The sequence below is a fragment of the Nansenia antarctica genome (genome assembly GCF_963989245.1).
Source record: "Nansenia antarctica genome assembly, chromosome: 3".
NCBI classification, from domain to species: Eukaryota; Metazoa; Chordata; class Actinopteri; order Argentiniformes; family Microstomatidae; genus Nansenia; species Nansenia antarctica.
Genome location: NC_137688.1, coordinates 28,912,760 through 28,933,727, shown reverse-complemented (window position 1 = coordinate 28,933,727; position 20,968 = coordinate 28,912,760). Strand labels below are relative to the sequence as shown.

Here is a 20,968-nt window from a genome sequence, read left to right as displayed (position 1 = left end):
TTTTAAATTCAGGAAGTCTAAGGAAGTGTAGCAGAGCGAGCATCAAATGATGTTGTGCTGTTAAGATAGAAGATTCCTGCCGACTATGACAGGGTGAGGAAGAGAGAACACTAACAGGATCGGGTTCTAAACAGTGCATTCCTTCCAATGACACAAAAGTCAAATCAGCATCATTTTGTGCATCAAATAGAATAACCTAAAGCTTTTTTTTTTTTTAAGTGTCTGTAACTGAAGAAAACTGAGCTTCTGTGCAAATAGTGCAGCTTTCCTCATACTGCCTGCCTGCCTTTCAGGGACCCCAGGAGCCCATCTTTAACACTCTGCATCAGCGTTCCCGTTCAGCGGGTTGGGCACTGCAGGACAACTGGGAGAGAGTGTGGCGTGGGTGTCCTCACTCAGACCGGCCTTGCTGATTCCATTGGACTGCGCACATTTCTCACTCTTCTGCTTCTCGTTCTTCTCCCCGCTGTGGAACACAAGCACCAAGACACGTCAGTAGGACTCTTTTCAGAAAACGGTTGTGATCCGGTACCATTTTTCAATACGTATTTCCAGAGATGCACCAAATAATCACGCTAAACCATTTTGGAAACAACGGCATGTCCCTTTGTGTTATAATGCTCATTATATTTGCTCACAATACCTAGAATATGACATAATTGTCATATTCACATGTTCATTCACATGTTCATTATGGAAATAATGAACATGTGAAAGATGGGGATGATACTGCACATTTACCTGACAATGCAGCCATTGGTGACTGGGGGCTCGGAGGCCTCTTTCTCTGACAAAGAGCTGCAGGACCTCCTGTCCTTCCAGGCCCCTTTGGGCTCTCTGCCAGAGTCCGAGCTCCGCCTGGCCACGGCGGGCCCTCTCCCAGAGTCTGGACTGTGCCTCTGCCCAGCTGGCTCTCGGCTCGGGTCTGAATGTTGCTGCCCCGGCCCCTCTGGCTCCTTGCCCAAGTCTGAGCTGTTCCCCCCATTCAGGCTGTCCGACGATGAGACCTTGCTCATTTGGCCGTCCCTGTCATCTGTGTGTCGGGGGGGGGGGGGGGGACGACAACAAACACAGGGGCCATGTGCTGTGATGTAACAGTACATCCTGTCCACTTTCTCTGTATCATTATAGTTCAGACTCTGTTGTTCTTGTTTGAACTTTCATGGCTGTCATACTTTTATAATCCTCCTTTGTTCTTATGTTGAGTTTTATGACAGTAGCCCTAACCCTGGACCATTGTGTGCTGCGCTTGCTGTGTCACATTGGTGTAGCTTCAACTAGGCTCACATTGGATTGCATCTGTTTATGAAATGTGCTATTAATGAATCTTAACTTAATCTTAATTTGATCTTGAAAAAGTACATCACGTATTTGGTAAAGCATTCCAATGTGGAAGACAATGTGATGCATGCGTTAAACACTGTGGCGTACCTATGTCTAAACAAAAGCTTGATACATTTGTTGTCTTAGGACAAACAAGAATACATTATTGGTATTCTAAGTACTGGATACAAAGAGGTCACTGTATCGGATATGGAACACTAACTGAGTACACAACTTGATGTGACTCAGCACTAATGAACACTGACAACAGGCATGCCTTATACTGTAGTTCCCTGAAAAGGCTGTCTGATGACAGGGGGTATGCTGCCCTCTGGTGGGTATACATAGAATGTCTAAGACTCAAATCATTATCTACACCCATATCAGGAGAATAAAAGTAATGTATTGCAGCGTGATACATCAAGGTCGCTCACCTACACATTAAACGTAAAAAGAACTAATTGCAATGATTGAAATTACAATTTGACCTGAACAGATCTGTGTGCACTCTAGCCAACTCCTATGACTAGGTATCATTAGCATGTAGGCCTATGGCGAGACAATTCCGGCTAGACAATTATACATAGTCATGGGCAATGGGCTAAAGCAGCAACAACAACAACAACAACAACAACAACAACAACAACAAAACGCTCTGGAGTCAGGTGGAGGTAGAAATCGGAGGACAGGCTCATTGTAATGCATGGAATGAAATGTGTCTGACACCATTCCTGCTTCCATTCCATGCCTTACAGTGAGCCTGTCCTCTGATTTCTATCTCCAGCAGCCTCCACTGCTACACGGGTTACCACAGGATGTGTAACTAATCTAGTGGACGTAATGAGATGAGGAAACGCTGACCTCCTGCGCTGGGGTCACAGGCCTGTTTACGCCTCCTCCTGAGGATGACTTCCAGCTCGCTGTCCTTCTTCCCTGCAGGTAAGGGAACCGCCTCCTGAGACCCTCGACTGGGACTCTTCTTTACGGTCTCCTAGGGGTTCAGAGACACCTTGTGACGTTAGAATTATAAGGTTCTATCTCCATTTTTGTGAAAAATTGAGTTTTTTTACATAATCTGATCCATTAGGTGTTTATTAATGCCTGTGTGGTGTTATTTTTAAAATGTTGACATTTCTTAGTTAGTAATTAATAAAATACAAAGGTTTCTCAAAACATAATGGAATGTAAAAACTTTGACGCTCAATATCTCTGAACTACCCTGAACGGAGATAGAACCGTATAATTCTAAGCGCACGTTTCTTTTCAGTTTCACTATTTCAATTCATTCATTCATTCATCATTTCTATTTGCTGTTGTATATTTAATCAATTTCATCCCTTGAAATGGAGAAAAGGTGAGTTCTGTTCTTTGAGTTTAAAATACATATCGCAAAGAGGAAATACCAGAATGCCCTTCAGTTCCTCCATGGCGCTCTCCTGTGGTCTTTCTTCTGTTGTCGGAGGTTGCTAGAAAGGAGAGAATATGCAGTGTTTACAAATCTACGGTATATAAAATATTATATATTTTATTGAAATAACATGTAAGCCACATTATACTACACAGCTACCTGCATTGTAAGATTAATAAATATAACATAACACACACATCATCGTATGAACACACTCATGGGGTCTGACATCTGGTGTGAAAGCTTGTTGTGAAGCTAAGGTCACTATTAGAATAAAAACTCAAACCTGAGGGCATTCAATTGATTTGGTTCTTTACAGTCTCTCTGAGTCAGCACGTTGTCATGGTGTTTTACTCAATCAATATCACCTAAATCAAATGTAGGACATGTAGGACACCTCATGGCCATCTACATGATGTATTGCTCCCTGGACAATTAGTGCCAAAACCAGAGCAGGAGGCTTAACTCAATATTTTGAGATTGTTTTTTAGAAGTTTAGAGATTTTAATAGAACAGAAATCACTGTGACCTTTTTACTCTACGTAGACAAAACCATATAATTGGTTTAATTACTAAGGGAGGGGAGAATAGTTCAAATGCATATGCCGGAAAAAAAATCTATTGATTTTCAATTGATCAAATTGATTTAAGCGTCAATATACTCACTTTTACGTTAACTCGCTTTGGTGAGACAGCCAATGGATAAAAAAGGGGTGGGTTGAAAGAAAGGGTGATCAGGAAGAGTACATAATGCGTACTCTACATATTCATAAATATATGCACATTCCTGAACACAAACATCTTTAGAGACAAGATGAGAAGGCAGCCTAATTAATGCTTTACTGATTTAGATGTTCTAAATGATTGCAAAGCAAAAGCAACACATATGTGTGTCTCACCTTTGTGTCCTGTCCCTTGACGGGCCTCAGAACCACGCCATGTTTGATTCTCTCCATCATCTCATTCACTGCTTTCACCTTCACTTCATTATCACCCACTGCACATGCAAGGAGAGAGAGAGACAGACACAGAGAGAGAGAGAGTCCCATTTAGGTCAAAAGATAGATGGAATTTCATATTATTGAGAAATGTGAAGGCAGGTGCAGATGACAGTGAATTGAAACTGACCAGGAGCTTGCTCTGACTTTGGTGATCCTTTCGATCCCTTCGATGATTTCCTCATGATTGCAATTAGCGAGCTATTGAATGGAGCAGGGTGTGAATTATAACATAATTAACGAGTGGAATTCTCACTGTGTGAGCCTGTTTATAGAGCTGTGCTTTCCTCACCTGAGAGGGTTGCAGCGTGATGGGGGAGGGGGTGGAGGAGGGGGAGGGGGCGGAGGTGGGGGGGGAGGGGGCTGGGGAGGGGGAGCTGGGGGAGGGGCGGTCCCAGGTGCAGGGCCTGGTGCGGGCTCTGGAGTCTTCTGCTGGACCTCCAACAGCTCTTGCACTACGGAGGACAATTACGATAATGACGTTTGTAATACGATGCCTGTGTCAGCCTAGTCCAGTCCCACCAGATAGACACAGTGTATTCTATTGCCATTGATGAAGGCACATCTCAACAACTCTATACATAGGTTAAAACATGTGTTAAGGCCTGATTTTGTTGCTTTTTCTATTCGGTTGTTAAGTTTGACGTCAAATGTGACGTTAAGCAATTTCCGGGTCCAAACCAGAAATTCCCTGCACCAGAGTACCAGTGTACTACAGCGGTAGAATGACAGTTCAATCGCTTTTTAGACTGGGATCTATTCATACAACAAGGGACACATCACTTTCCCGTTTCCCCCATATTATCAGGGTATTTGAGCCTCGGAAAAGCGCTATATAAATATAATGAATTATTATTATTACTGCAGCATTTCGAAGAGAGCGCCTCAGCCAACTTTGGACCCGGAAACACGTCACGTCACGTCACGACAACCGAATTAATCACTCACATTCATGTGTTGATAAATGACAGGTGTGTGGGTGTTTTCTCCGTCCTCACCTCTGTTCTCTAAGTGGCCGTTCTTCTTCTCCACCTCCTGCAGCCGGCCGTCCACCTCCCTCTTCTCCTCCTCCAGCAGCTCCAGCTGCTCCCGCATTTCTGCTATCTGCTTCCAGAGAGAGCACTCCTGCAGCTCCGCCTCCAGAGACCTCACCTAGAGAACACATCTTCAGAGTATAAACCAGGGGTCGCCAAACTACGGCCCGCGGGCCGAACACGGCCCACCCCCGCACTTGGACCGGCCCTTTGCACTCGGTGGATTTCTGTAATTTCTAACTGCAATTGCGGCACTGCGCCGACGTGGTGGCGGGGGCGCTGTTTCGCAAATAAGTTAGCTTTCGTGTTTGCTAGCGAAATAGCTGATAGTTGATGTTGACTGCTCAAGGAGAATACATAATTGAAAGTACAGAATGCCTGAGAGCCTTATATTGCATTATATTACATTATATTTTGAATGGCCATCTGGTGCCTGAATATTGTGTTTTCCTTTACATAAATAATGACATTTCCACCATAAATTGATGCAGAAAGGGCACAAATTGCATCTAAATTCACCAGAATGCAAGAAATTAAGTGTTTGATGCTCGTTTAAGGACCCCCAGACAGCCCTGCTTCATGGGTCCCCCCGTGTATGATGAGGGTCCTCCCTCAAGTATCAGACTGTAAAACTGATTATATTTCATTGACATATCACTATAGGTATAAATTCCATCCAAATTCAACTGTTTAGACTTTGTTTGCATCCACCAGTGCTCTCCTGCGCGCAATTGCTTTGCGCAACCGCCTCCATTTCACACCGTTCCATATTATTTTATGTTAGAGACCGACCCAGGCCCCCCATCACAGAAAGGAAAAATGATGTGGCCCTCACAGAAAAAAGTTTGGGGACCCCTGGTCTAAACAGACGGCACGCACATACTGGGGCTGAAGGACATACAAACCCACCAAGTTTGATTGATGTTAAGACAACATATTCAGTTCATATACAGTATAATACTTTTTGGATGGAGACATGATATTATATTTTTCGCATGAAACTGTGAAATTCGGTATGAAAAGACTAATGCTGCTTTTCCACAGTCACCTTTGGAGCCTGGTGTTTGGCCCCAAGCCCAGTGGCGGACTGGCCACCGGGCAAGCCTGGCAAATGCCAGGAGGGCCGCGAGACTCTGGGCCGCTCAGAATGTATTATATAAAAAAAATATATATATATATTTGTAATTTTGTCTCTGGTGATTTTCATTGAAAATAACTTATTTCAGCAGACCGCGGCCCAAAACATTTTATATCGGCTGGGCCATCCACGCAGTTCTGCATCGCGGATGCCCAGGGCCCTAAACCAATAGGAGCAGAGCTTTAGGTAGCGGGGTAAACCAATAGGAGCAGAGCTCCGCCTAAATCAATAGGAGCAGAGCTTTAGGTAGCGGGGTAAACCAATAGGAGCAGAGCTCCCCTTATGGGGCTCCGCTCCACTCATAGAACTGGAGTATCTCCATAACTATCGTAGTCAGCTCTGTATCGCCAGTGGACAAGCACCTCATGTCATCATTCCGTTTATAACAGCAGTTAACGTTACACTGCTTTCATTTTCAGAATGGGGGAATTTGATGAGAGCGATGCAGTTAATGTGCAACAACTGGATGCAGGGAGCAAGTGTAGTTGGAAGTAGGAATGCACCGAAATTCGCATGTATTGGGCCGAAAATAGCACAAAAAAGTACATTCGGTGTGAAAAGGCTATTGAAAGAGATATTGACTGATGACTGCCTACTGTAAACATAATTACAGCAAACATGTCGGTAGTTTGGCATCTGTCCTCTGACTTTTTATGTTAACAATCCGTGTTGCGTGTTGCGTTTGGAAATTCATAGCTTTCATGTGACGTCACAGCATAGTGGAAACGCCCACCTGACGGGCAAAAGGCACTTTTTGCGGGCAAAACCCACTTTTTGCGGGTTAATAACTTTGATTTCCCGTGGGTTAGGAAAATAATTCCAACGTGTCCGGATAGAGTAGAAGACAGGGAATCCAACACTATTTGAATGGAGTCGATCCACCACTCCTATCACCGTGGACACAGCAAGGAGCGAATTCCCGGATATAAATATTCCCTCGCCTCGCTGACAGCGGGAGTTGGGAGTTTCGTCCAGCAGCCGGTGAACGCCCGGTTGATCGAGTTTCATATTAAAAGTATATCTTCTCGGGGTGTCAGCGCGGTGGTTAATTGCTCAAAATGACCGTATACTGATGGTGAATTTAGCAATAATAGTCTTATGTTTGTACCACCTCCATAACCGGTGTTATTCACGGGAAAAGCCGGTCAAGGAGGCACCCTTTGCAGGTCAATAACTTTGATTCTCCGGGGGTTAGGAAAATAATTCCAACGTGTCCGGATAGAGTAGAAGACGGAATCCAACACTATTTGAATGGTGTCAATCCTCCACTCCTATCACCGTCGTGTATCTTGATAGTTCTTCATGAGTGAGGTGGTCTAAATAGTAGGCAGCCATGTTGAGCGATGTTGCTATGATACTTTTTGCCCGTCAGGTTGGTGGTTGCTAGGGAAGAAACCACGTGACTGAAAGCTATGAATAGGGCTGTTGTGTCGCAAATGCCAGGGCTGTTTTTTGATCCCAGTCCGCCCCTGCCCAAGCCTCAGACTTTTATGTTTCCACCTCTGAGGAATGATGCTGATTGCCTAGCCTATTGATTGCACTACTAAAACACTCTACGCACGCACGCACGCACGCACGCACGCACACACCCACACATGCACGCACACACACACACACACACCCACACACACCACACTATCCCTACCAATTCTACTACTATTTGCAATGACAGGCGTTTTGGATAGTGTTGCGGTAGTGTTGCGGTAGTGCACTGAACAGAGTCAGCAGTCCTTGAATGTGATTCAGTACAGTATGGGGATCAGATGGCTCTCCGCTCAGCTAGACTCAGGACCAGTCAGCTGTGACCTGCTTCCTGTCTGTGTTGAACTCAGATGAAGACGGTGGGTTGTTAAGGTGATAGGTAACCCCTGCAGTGATACTCCATAAAGGCTGGGTGACAGGGTGTATTTAACTGTGACTAATGTAAGTCTTAGAGGTTTACTGGTATTACACTACAGTTTCGCTCTCTTTTCTATGACTAAGGCTTAGTGGAGGCTGGTGGAGGTAGGAATCGGAGGACAGACTCATTGTAATGCATGGAACGGAATGAGGCACGTGTGTTTGACATTATCCTTATTTCCGTTCCTCATGCATTATAATGAGCCCGTCCTCCGGGGGAAAAGAAATAAGAGTGAATGGCCTGTGGCTTTTAAAGATGCATACAATTTATGTCCATCTTGATACCCAAAGAAGAAGTCAATTCATCAACTTGAACAAATGGGCTTCGTAAAATATAAAATACATTTTAGACGCCATGTGTGTAAAACAGCCATACCAACAAACAGAACACATACAAGACCCATTTCTACCTAATAGAAAAAAGCTGTCAGGCCCATGGTTGTGCTCCCTTGATCTAGCGGTAGTTTGATGGAACACGGAGGATCCTGATGTCCTGACACGTCTTCTCAACGCATGTTGTGGCTGCGGGGGGTGGAGAGAGGTTCTGAGCAGCTGAGTCGGCAGGTTTTGTCACCAGCTTGAGCACAGCGACCGCTTGCCTGTAGGCAGTTATTGTTATTGCCGAATTGGGAATGTTATCATGAACACTCTCAACTTTCTGGATGCTGACGGACCGGTGCTCATTAATAGATATGTTCAATGTAGCTCACAGCGTGAGCACGATGGCAACTTTGAAAGTATTCCCATTGGCCCCGCAATGCAAACCCCCGTCCACCAGGACCACTGGGGGAGAGACATCATATGCACCTCTGATGTTGCATGGCTTTGAGAGTTGAGAGAGGACGCTGGCGTTGCTTGTTCGCCGCCCCAAATCTAGGTGTAGCCTAATTGCAGTATACAGAGTAGATTGTCCTACAAAGACACTTAAGACTTAGATTAGTAATCTAAAAATGAATTAGACCCCTATACTTTCTTTTACTTATCTTTTGTTTCTTTTTATTATTACTACTCAATCTTTTCAGTTTGTAAAGCTCTCTTTGAGTGTCTAGAAAAGCGCTATATAAGTCCAATGTATTATTATTATTATTATTATTATTATTATTATTATTATGGCTGCAGTGCAGGCAGCCCAGTGAGGGCAGCATCTACAGTAGTCATATCTAATCTGATGTACCTTCTGCTGATGCTGCAGCCTCTCCTCCTCTAGCGTCTTGGTAACGTTAGCTACGTCCTCCAGGGCCTTGAGCAGCTGTAGGCTGGGGTCAGTGTTCTGCATCAGGATCATACTCTGACGGTTGGCCTCTTTCTGCTTCACCAACATCTGTAGTGTGGAGGGAGGGAGGGAGGGAGGGAGGGAGGGAGGGGTGGGAGAAGAGAAGGAGGGAGAGAAGGAGTTAGAAGGCATTGTTCTAAACAGCAACCACCATAGCCTACCTACATTCTCCAGAGAGCCCCTCACACATAGACACACACACTCACACCCCCTGCCCAAGGCCCAACAGTAGACCCCGCTACAGCGGGTCTCGCTACCGTATGTGTGCCCTTCAAACCAAGAAGTTGAGCTCATCCTTGAGGGTTTCTGCAATTAAGGTCAGTAAACATGAATTCATGAAATCAATACAAAATCGTTCACACAACTATTGCTGCAGAATGTAGGTCAAAGCCTATTTAACAGCTATCTAAGATCATTTGAACATTATTTTGGGTAATAAAGGATTAATAAAGGAACATTTGAAATGTATGTTATCACAGTTAAAGAATCCAACAACAAATATGGGTAATATATATACTGCACACAATAGTAAGTAAGTAAGTAAGTAAAACTTTATTTATATAGCGCCTTTCGTACATGAAATGCAACTCAAAGCACTTTACAATAGAAAACATACAATCAATGATTACAAAAGGGGGGTGGGGGTGGGGGGGAGGGGACACGAGACAACAGTAGGGGAGAGCATTTTGTGTTTATCCTCCATGCAGTGGCTTCACACAATCCCAGACCGTTGTGTTTGAGTGTCCTCTACCTCGTGTGCATAGGTCTCAGCCTTCACCCTCAGGCTCTGCTCCAAATCCAGCTGCTCCTTCATCCCATCATACTCATGGGTAGCCATTATAGACACTAAGGAGAGAGAGAGAGAGAGAGAGAGAGAGAGAGAGAGAGAGAGAGAGAGAGAGAGAGAGAGAGAGAGAGAGAGAGAGACAGATAGACAGACAAAAAGAGAGAGAGGAGTGAGGACATAACCAAACCAAAACACCTGGGGTAGAAGATGGTGCTAATGCAATAACCTACTTCAAACCCTTTTACAGACCACTGTAATACAGTAATCGCATGGGGAGCAAGTGGCTTACATGAAACCCTAATGTCTCTTGAGAGGATTCTCAGATTCTGTAGCATGCTGTAAACAGTTTGTGTGTGTGTGTGTGTGTGTGTGTGTGTGTGTGTGTGTGTGTGTGTGTGTGTGTGTGTGTGTGTGTGTGTAGGTTGGGAAAAGGGGCTCATCTTCACAGGAAGCAGCTGCCAGATGCACAGACACTCACAAGAAATGACCTCATAGACAGACGAGCGGCTTCGGTGGCAGCCGCATCAAACAGAGCATCATACAAATCAATGCTCAAACATTGCTTCTATTTCTAGATATAACAACTGGCCCAATGCCTCCTATAGACCTCATGTCTGTGAAGCATAAAGCAGAGTTGTGTTGGGAAGCAAAGGCAGGTGTGCTGCAGGAATGTGCACAATAAGCAGATACAATGGGCTATACTTGCTACTTTCAACTCACCTCTATTGAATCTCTTGATGGTCTTGTTTTGCTGCTCAATGTTTTTTTGAAGCTCCTTTATCTCAGCTTGTTCCTTCTCAGTCTGCAAACACCATAACAAATCAGAACAACCCCGTCCAACGTGTGAAATTCAGGCTTAAATGTAAAAAACTAACGACGGCACCAGGATATGTGAATACAGGATTAGAACCACAACAACTGCTCTCACTATAATAAACATCATAAATAAACAAAGTCATTCCTCTACCCACTCTTCTAGAATTCCCGAAACCACACAGTCAAACCCACTTCCTACTGAGTGTCTGACCTCACCATTACATCTCCCCGGAGAGCTGTTACTACAGCAGCTGACCAGGCCTGCTACTCACAATTGCAGTGAGCTCTTCAATCTGTCTTTGCTGGTCCTGCAGCTGACAAGCTAACAGCTTCTTCTCCTCCAGCAAACTGCTCACTGTCTCCTGAAGTTCTGCAGAGAATCAAGAGGTTCCTTAGTAAATAAAACACATGTTCCCTAAAGAGGATATTCTCATTCATATAGCCCAATTCAGAATGATGTATTCATGTAATAATGATGAGAATAAAAAAGTGAAAGGGCCCAACAGAGAAATCAATACATCATGAAGGCAAAATAACGAATAAGGGAAAAAAAGGATCTTTTCACAATGTACCATGGAAGCCCATGAGGCAGTCAAGTCAAATCAAGCTGATAAGTTCAGTACCTTTGACCTGCTGCTGGTACTGGCTGTAGGGGTCTGGACTGGTGTCCTGTGTGTCCGCCTCCTCTTCCAGGGCGATGCAGTCAGAGATGCTGGGCAGGAGCTCTTCCAGGCACGGCCGAGACGTCAGGCTCAGGTACTTCAGCTTCCTGTTCTCACAGTTCAACTGGGGGACGAGACACAGCTTAGAACTAAACTCAGTGACAGGCTGACAGCAACGCAAATATCTATTTCCAGTTGATAGTGTACAGCATTAGCCCTGTTTTTATTCTAACAATGTCAGCAGCACAGACATTTTACACAAGCTGTAATATTGGCTAAAGTCATGTACATATTCAAAGCTCATGAAATGGCAGTTATGGGGAAAACACACTGAACAAAATAATATTATCATACTACATTCTCTTAATATGCAAGACTTGGACCAAATAGCCGAACCCAGGGGTAATGTTATGCTATTGATAAGGTTCTAACTAAGCTAACTAACCCAGGGTAATGTTATGCTATTGATAAGGTTCTAACTAAGCTGACTAACCCAGGGTAATGTTATGCTATTGATAAGGTTCTAACTAAGCTAACTAACCCAGGGTAATGTTATGCTATTGATAAGGTGCTAACTAAGCTAACTAACCCAGGGTAATGTTATGCTATTGATAAGGTTCTAACTAAGCTAACTAACCCAGGGTAATGTTATGCTATTGATAAGGTGCTAACTAAGCTAACTAACCCAGGGTAATGTTATGCTATTGATAAGGTGCTAACTAACCCAGGGTAACGTTATGCTATTGATAAGGTGCTAACTAACCCAGGATAATGTTATGCTATTGATAAGGTGCTAACTAACCCAGGATAATCATAATGTTATGCTATTGATAAGGTGCTAACTAACCCAGGGTAATGTTATGCTTGTAGTGACTACATTATGGGTTCATGTTCTCCTCTTACTGTTGGTTGTGTAGTGGGAGGGAACCAGTTCTGGCACTAGGGGCAGAGGGGAAGATTATTAACGTTGCACCTTCCTGTTTAGAGACAAGAGTTTTGGTGATCTATTTTCTGGTCCTGTACTGAGAGTACAAGTTGTTATTTTGATTAAACAGTTATCATTACGTTGCCTACGTCTTTCCTTTTTCCTCCGGCACTACACTGGTGACCCCCGACGTGGATTTTTGTTAACGTAATTGTGTACAAAAACCAGCGAGCGAACATTACAATCCTGCAAAATGTCCGGGCGAGGAAGACGTTCAAACCAGCGGCAGCCATCACCATCCCCTGTCAGGGTAACGCGTGGTGCGCATACTCCCACTCTCAAGCTACCAGAGTTCTGGGACTCAACGCCTGCTGCATGGTTTGCTATTGTAGAGGCACATTTCAACAAAAGTGACATCGATGACGACGACGACCGGTACAACCATGCTGTGGCAATGTTGGGCAGCTCCACCGCAGCTCGAGTGGTAGGTTTTTTGTCTGCTCCCCCGACGACGAACAAATATGAGCGCCTCAAGGCCCTGCTTCTAGAGACATTTGAACTGTCCACTGCGGAGAGGGTGCGGCGCCTATTTGCCATGTCGGACTTGGGTGACGAGAGGCCTTCTGCGCGCATGGAGAGGATGCTAAACCTGCTCGGTACAGAAGACCCCATGATCCTCTTCACAGAGCTGTTCATGCGCACATTGCCAGCTCAAGTTAGGATGGCGCTGGCCAACACCGCCATCATGGAGCCCCGCGCCCTGGCCAGGGAGGCGGACCGGTTCGTCTTGGCCATGCCTCAACGGTCCCCCGACCTGCTCGCTCCCGCGGCCGCCCCGCCACCCGACCGTCGCAGGAGAGCGAAGGATGACGCCAGACCTTCTGGCCAGCAGGGTAACGCTGCGGGCCATTGTTTCTACCACGCCACTTTTGGCGCCAAGGCCAAACGGTGCCGCTCACCCTGCACCTTCGGACCGACGGGAAACGGCGGGGCCGGCACTCAGTAGTGGCCCTGAGCGCTGGCGTCACCAACAGGCTGCTCTTCATACAAGACACCGCCTCTGGTCGCAGTTTCCTTTGTGACACAGGTGCCCAGTGGAGCATCATTCCGGCAGAGAGATCGGATGTGGCGAAGGAGGAGCGTGGTCCGCAGTTGGCAGGCGCGGACGGCACACCTATCTGCTCTTATGGCACTAGGGCGGTGGACGTGTGCTTCGGAGGGCAATGCTTTTCGTGGGATTTTGTCATAGCGGCTGTCACATTTCCCCTCCTTGGTGCGGATTTTCTGTGCGCCCACAACCTGTTGGTGGACGTGGGGAACAGGCGCCTGGTCAACTCACAGACTTTCGCTTCCTTCGCCTGTACGCAGGGGGAGGCGGTCTACAGCGGGTGGTCCAATACGCTCGCCGAAAGTGACCAGTACCTTCGGCTGCTCGCCGAATTCCCCGACCTTACCAAGCCCACCTTCTCCGCGCCCACGGTGAAACACGGAGTGGAGCACCACATCGAGACCGAGGGGCCTCCCCTCCACGCCAGGGCCAGGCGCCTCAACCCGGAGAAGCTGGCCATCGCCAGGGCGGAGTTTGCGCATATGGAGCAGGTGGGCATCGTTCGGCGCTCGAGCAGCCCCTGGGCGTCTCCCCTGCACATCGTCCCTAAGTCAGACGGCGGGTGGCGCCCATGTGGGGACTACCGCCGCCTCAACGACGCGTCCAAGCCTGACCGCTACCCGGTCCCACATGTCCAGGACTTTTCAGCGAACCTGGCAGGCAAACGCTTCTTCTCCAAAGTGGACCTGGTACGGGGGTACCATCAGGTGCCGGTGCACCCCGAGGACGTCCCTAAGACGGCCGTAATCACGCCATTTGGACTCTTCGAGTTTCTGCGGATGCCGTTCGGCCTGAAGAACGCGGCGCAGACCTTCCAACGCCTCATGCACTCGGTGCTCCGGGACCTACCATTCCTCTTCGTCTACTTGGATGACATCCTCGTCGCAAGCACCACGGAGGAGGAGCACCTGTCCCACCTCCGGGCCCTTTTCACACGGCTCAGCCAACATGGGCTGATTGTCAATCCGGCGAAGTGTGAGTTCGGACGGAACACCATCGACTTTCTCGGGCACCGGGTCTCCGCAGAGGGGGTGACCCCCCTCCCCTCGAAGGTGGAAGCTGTCGCTGCTTTCCCGCGCCCCAGCACAATCAGCGAGCTCAAGGGGTTCATCGGGATGGTAACCTTCTACTATCGCTTCCTCCACCACATCGCTCACATCCTGCGGCCTCTGTACGATGCCCAGAAGGGCAAGACTCTGAAGCAGCCGGTGGACTGGACGGCGGAGCGTGTCAAAGCCTTTCAGGACACCAAGGCGGCCCTGGCCCGCGCTGCCATGTTGGCCCACCCCTCGCCCTCGGCACCCACTGCTCTCACCACGGACGCCTCTGACTTTGCTGTGGGAGCGGTGTACGAACAGTGGGTTGGGGACGCCTGGCAGCCTCTTGCATTCTTCAGCCGCCAGCTGTCTCCCAGAGAGCAAAGGTACAGCACATTCGACAGGGAGCTCCTCGGGCTGTGGCTTGCTGTCAGACACTTCCGTTTTTTACTTGAGGGCCGCGAGTTTACGGCCTACGTGGACCACAAGCCACTCACGCACGCCATGTCCAAGGTGGCGGAGCCGTGGTCCGACCGCCAACAGCGCCAGCTCGCCTACATATCCGAGTTCACCACAGACATCCAGCACGTTGCTGGGAAGTCCAACCAGGTCGCGGATTGTCTCTCCAGGGCGGTGGTTGGTGCGGTCCAACTGGGTTTGGACTACGCGCGCATGGCTGCAGACCAGGCCGCCGACCCCGCCGTCCAGGCTCTCAAGTTGTCGGACACAGGACTGCGCCTAGAAGAGGTGGTTTTCGGTGACGCAGGGGCCACGCTCCTGTGCGACGTCTCCATGGGTCAGCCACGACCGGTGGTCCCCGCCAACTGGAGGCGCCCCGCCTTCGAGGCGATACACGGCTTGTCTCACCCTGGTAGGAAACCGTCCTCACGGCTGGTGTCAGAGAAATTCGTCTGGCATGGGCTCAAGAGGGATGTGAGGGCCTGGGTAGACACGTGCGTCGCCTGCCAGCGCGCCAAGGTGCATCGACACGTCAAGGCCCCCCTGGAGCAGTTCTCTGTGCCTGAGCGGAGGTTCGATCATGTAAACGTGGACCTGGTAGGGCCGCTGCCCCCCTCGCACGGATACACCTATCTCTTTACCATGGTGGACAGGACGACTCGCTGGCCGGAGGCAGTTCCGCTCTCCTCAACGACAGCCCCCGACCTGGCCCGGGCGTTCATCGCGGTGTGGGTCTCCCGCTACGGCACCCCTGCTGATCTCTCCTCTGACCGTGGCTCACAGTTTACTTCAGAGCTGTGGGCAGCGGTGGCGGAGAATCTGGGGGTCAAGCTCCACCGCACGACCGCCTATCACCCGCAGGCGAACGGGCTCTGTGAGCGTTTCCATCGATCCATGAAGGCCGCCCTTCGAGCCAGCCTCACGGACAGCGACTGGCTTGACAAGCTGCCGTGGGTCATGCTGGGGCTCAGGACAGCGCCTAAGGAGGACCTCCAGTCGTCGTCCGCTGAGCTGGTGTTTGGACAGCCGCTGCGGGTCCCCGGTGACTTCATTCCCAAGTCAACGGAGCCCTGGTCCGCCGCCGCTCAGCGCGCCTCCCTGCTGGACAGCGCCAGGACCTTCGTCCCGGTCCCGACTACGCAGCATGGTGTCCCTACTTCGAGGGTGCCCCCGGAGCTGCGCTCAGCGAGGTTCGTTTTCATTCGTCATGATGGCCACAGGACTCCACTACGTCCTCCTTATGACGGGCCTTTCCGTGTCATCGAGGCCGGAGCCAAGAACTTCATGGTTGACATGGGGGGTAGGCCTGAGTGTGTGTCCGTTGATCGCCTCAAACCGGCCCACTTGGACCTTGAACTGCCCCTGGACTTGGCCCTGCCACCGCGCAGAGGCCGGCCTCCAGTCCTACCTCCCCTGCCGCGCCCTGGACATTCCCCCCTCCGACCCCGACAACCCCCCGCAGCTCGCGAGCCCCCGGTCGTCACTGCCCCCCGTCCTTCCCTGCAGGAGGACGTGGTGGGCGATGTCACACCTCCTCCCGCACCTCCTGACTTTACCTACGATCGTAGGGGCCGGGCCATACGCCCTCCTCGCCGTGAGGATTTCCAATATTGAGGTGAACACTGGGGGGGCTGGTGTAGTGACTACATTATGGGTTCATGTTCTCCTCTTACTGTTGGTTGTGTAGTGGGAGGGAACCAGTTCTGGCACTAGGGGCAGAGGGGAAGATTATTAACGTTGCACCTTCCTGTTTAGAGACAAGAGTTTTGGTGATCTATTTTCTGGTCCTGTACTGAGAGTACAAGTTGTTATTTTGATTAAACAGTTATCATTACGTTGCCTACGTCTTTCCTTTTTCCTCCGGCACTACATGCTATTGATAAGGTGCTAACTAAACTAACTAGTTACCTTGGTGGCCAGGGCCTCAGCATTTTCTCGACAGGACTTCTCGATCTCCAGCTGAGTCTGCAGAACGCTGACCTCCTCAATCACCATCTGGGACACTAGAATACAAAACAGGGACACATTAACAACCGCAATTAGATACGCTAATTCCTGTTTGAATATACACGTGAATATGAGGATGAAATGTTATTACTATTCAGAGGTTTACAATGTTATTACTAGTATTCAGAGGTCTATGCAATGTTCAAAGTATTTGGTGATAAACTGAATGAGGTATATGCCTGCTGATTAAACAAATTTGCTCAATGCCCGAATAATATTATTATTATTATTATTATTATTTTTAATGTAGGCTATTTATTTTTATTTTATTGTTTCTACACCGTATAGTTTCTCACAAATATTAAATGACGAGCGGGAGCAACGTGCCCTTTGTGTTCAGTCATCTCCTCTTCATTGAGGTATTCCATTTCGACAGAGCTGGAGCAGCGCCCATTTGACATGCTGATGTGGGCAGATCATATTGCATAGTAAGAGGGCTCCAGGTTTGTCTTGTCAGCGTAAACCATTACAATATTTCCTCTAGCTCCTAAATATTCTAAAATCAGATTACAGTAGGTCTTTCTTTACATGAGCTTACATTCAAGGTTTTTCATTTGTCCTGAATGGGTGACAGAGGTTGTTTTTGGTTGACAAACATACTGAAATGCTCTCACAGTTTATCCCTCTGTAGAGGCTCAAATAAAAAGCCTCAAAGCACTCATTAAATAAAATGTGTTGAAAAAGCATACAGAAAGAGCTGCAAGGAATCAGGGTTGATGAATAAAAGGTGAAGAGGTCCACATTCTGAAAGCAAGTAGGTCTACAAGGCGTACTGTTTATTTGACATACAGTACTCCCACACATATTGACATATACCACAAGCATCTTTATTTATATGTCACAAGCATCACTGTGCGTATAATGTAAGTCCTAGTTCATACAATACTTTGTAATGTACAGTATGCTGCTTGTTACTTAATGAGCTCTGCCTCTGCTATACTGTAACCCTAGCCTCCAAAATGGCCTCTCAAAGGAGGATAGGTTTCATAGCCAGGTCAGGTCAACAGACTTTGCCTAGTCTGCAATACCCTACTGTAATTTACCTCCACAACGGAGGGGATTTTGCAAATGATGAAAGGTATATTAGATTTGTATCGTGCACTGTAGTAAACTACAGCTATAAGCTACAATGCATACTGTATATCGTATACATAATTACTATTACATATTTACTGATAAATTACTAACTCTAATTAATAACTGTCATTATTTACCCTAAATACAGTATGTGCATTGAAGTGAGGTTTAAGGCAGCCGTTTTTCATGAAGTAGTCTATAAATGATGCATTAGGGCTGCTTTTAGAGAGCATTCTTTTAGCAAGAAGCCAGCCTGCAATAGGCAATTCATCACCAGAAAAGCTGATAATATTTCCAATCCACCTATGAGTTGATTAGCATGATTCATGATACTGTACACAATGGTGAATTTTAACTTAAGTCCCATTTTGTACTGAAAGAGCAGCAGAATCTCACATTCAGCCCTCTCACATAGCTCCCCTATTCACCTTGGTGAGACTGGAAGGTAGTGACAGCTGCATACTGTTTTTCTTTACCATCACACACACACACACACACACACACACACACACACACGCACACGCGCACACACACACACACACACACACACACACACACACACACACACACACACACGCACACACACACAATAACACAGAGGTATATCAGAGAGGCATATACTTGCATTTACTGCCTTTTGAGCCATGGCATGTTATCCACTGCTCGACTGCACCTGACAGAAGGTCAATCCCAGTAGCATATCAAAGCATGGTGTATGAGTCAGCAGGGGACTGATAGGTGGATAATATGCTGGTCATGCATAGGTACCTATGCAGCTGCACACTCTGGTTATATGTAGATATCCACACTAGCATTAGGCCAAGACATGGCTTCATTCTATGTGGTATATGCTAGCACGGGTTTGGTAATACATCCTTTGAGAGCTTCATTACTCTCTTAAGGAAACACTCCTGACTCACTTACTGAATATCCACTTGTAGCATCTAATGAGGGACAGTAAGAGCTGTGCATGAGGGCTGTCTCGCTCTTGTACTCAAATTCTAGGTCAATAACTACTCTGTGTTTAATGCTGCATGAGTTAAATGTTGCCCCAAAAAACCTGCATCCTAGAAAATATGGTGTCTTTTTTTTTAGAGGGGAAAGCCTATTTAACATTAATCCATATACACAGACAAGCTGGGTATTAAAAGATAACAGTAATTATATTTCCCCATGTGTTCAGGCCAAATCCTACCACAGCTTACAGAACAATGACTAAGGCTGACAGGGAAAACAAGGACAGGGTAAACAAGGACTTGTCAATGTAACACTGCCCGAGAGTACTTTGGAGGCAGAGCCCCACTTTACAGTATGTACAGTGGGTAAACCTGCTTTCTGTCCCCCCACAACAACCAAGCATTTCCTGCCAGTGTTATAGGGAGGGAGCTAGATCAATCAACATTGACATTTGCAGCGTCATGACAAATATGTTGAGTGGCCTATTCTTCTTTGGCAATGAGGTCTTACCACAGCCTGCCATCTTTAGGCCATTACAATGTTGATACTGTAGGCCTACTTGTTTTCAGGATTTCATATCATATCATTAGAAATATAAAGAAGCAGTCCTAGCTTTCAGAGGAAGCCTAGATGTTTGGTTAGTCGGTACTGATCTCCTCCATACTCATTTATGTTTTCACCATTTAACTCATCTCTGATCTTCAAAATGCATGTTAACTTGAAATCAGACTGTTACGAAGCTAATTTCCCCATATTGAGTATAATGGGCCTATAAAATATAGAGTAGCAGGTAAAAGGCCCTCTGAAAGACCACAATAGACCAACTGTAACGCAGGAGCAGCCCCTCATTCTCTATTCATGAATAATTCATCATTGAAGATTTGAATAATTCAATGAAATAACATGGCATGGATGACTGGGGTCTTCATGAACAGATGACGATCCTGACAAGTAAATGACTCAATTGGTTAGAGACTTGGTTATTTTAAGACTTGCAATTATGTTCCAGACACTATTTGTCTTTGTTTTTATCGTTGCTTGGGTTAAACTCAGGCGAACAAATGCATATGAGTTCAAATGGTTCAAGGATATGTGTCTGTGAAACACTACTTATGTACATAATTGTACTGCATAATACACTTAAAGGTTAAGCGTTATCATAGGCCTGCTCCATTCAAAAGGTATCAAACAAAGCCATTCACGAATGTTAAACTGTTACCATCTGATCTGCCATCAGTGATGACACTTCACTTAACAACCCCAAAAACAGATGATGTGAGAGGGTAGGAAAACAAACAAAAAATAAAATAAATAAAACATAAACATAAAATGCAAACCCTAATTCATATTTTCTTACCTTTCAGAATCATTTCAAGACAGTCAGCTTCAGCACTCAGCCTTGTTTCTAGCCAAATCAATAGATAATGGTGTCTAGTATTTGGTGGTATTTCATTACATGTTGCTAGGAAGGCCTGGGCAAGGTCGCCAAAACACAAATCTATCATCACTATGATTGGCTATAGGTAGTCATGGAAACCGAGATGCCTTCTTACACACATCCAGTCAGAAGCCAGTTTGCAGATGCTGTCATCATGAGAGGGGAGTGAAAAGTGGTGTTGAGGGGGCGGAGACAAGTTTGGGCATGGGGAATAGTGTCAAAGTAGAATCATGGAGTGAATTATGGAAAATAAAACTGTGGCACATGTTAAACCACACTGTGGAGGGAGAGAGATCTGCACACTGTCGAATAGCAAGAGGGATTAAAGCTCTACAAATGCACTTTAGATTCCTTTATGATGAAAAAGGTGATAAAAGTGCAATAGTGCAAAACTGCAAATGGGGAAGTGACAACAGTGGAGGTGTCTTGTTGTTCCTGTAGTCATGTTCCAATCAAGTTAGACCATAGATGACTCACCTCGCTTCAGTTGTTTCAGCTGTCTTTCAGCCTCATCCCTCTCCTCAGTCAGTCTCTTGCACTATGGAACAGGAAAGGGCGATCACAGTTAAGTCATGTAGTTCTACAACAGACTGTGTTGATGAAGTGTAGAATGGGCATCTGA

At 46.7% G+C, this 20,968-nt stretch overlaps 1 protein-coding gene across 1 annotated transcript; it reads right to left on the bottom strand.

The window, feature by feature from the left end:
• Positions 1–310: 310 nt before the first annotated feature.
• shtn3 (shootin 3) lies at positions 311–16,870 on the bottom strand. Its single transcript, XM_080527852.1, has 14 exons — positions 16,776–16,870; positions 11,300–11,462; positions 10,949–11,046; positions 10,581–10,662; positions 9,825–9,919; positions 8,975–9,121; positions 4,728–4,881; positions 4,022–4,184; positions 3,860–3,930; positions 3,631–3,728; positions 2,727–2,789; positions 2,203–2,314; positions 742–1,033; positions 311–466 (listed from the first exon to the last, which is right to left on the bottom strand). The coding sequence occupies exons 1-14, from the start codon at positions 16,860–16,862 to the stop codon at positions 313–315; spliced, it is 1,779 nt and encodes a 592-aa protein (XP_080383978.1). The 5' UTR covers positions 16,863–16,870; the 3' UTR covers positions 311–312.
• Between the last annotated feature and the right edge of the window lie 4,098 nt (positions 16,871–20,968).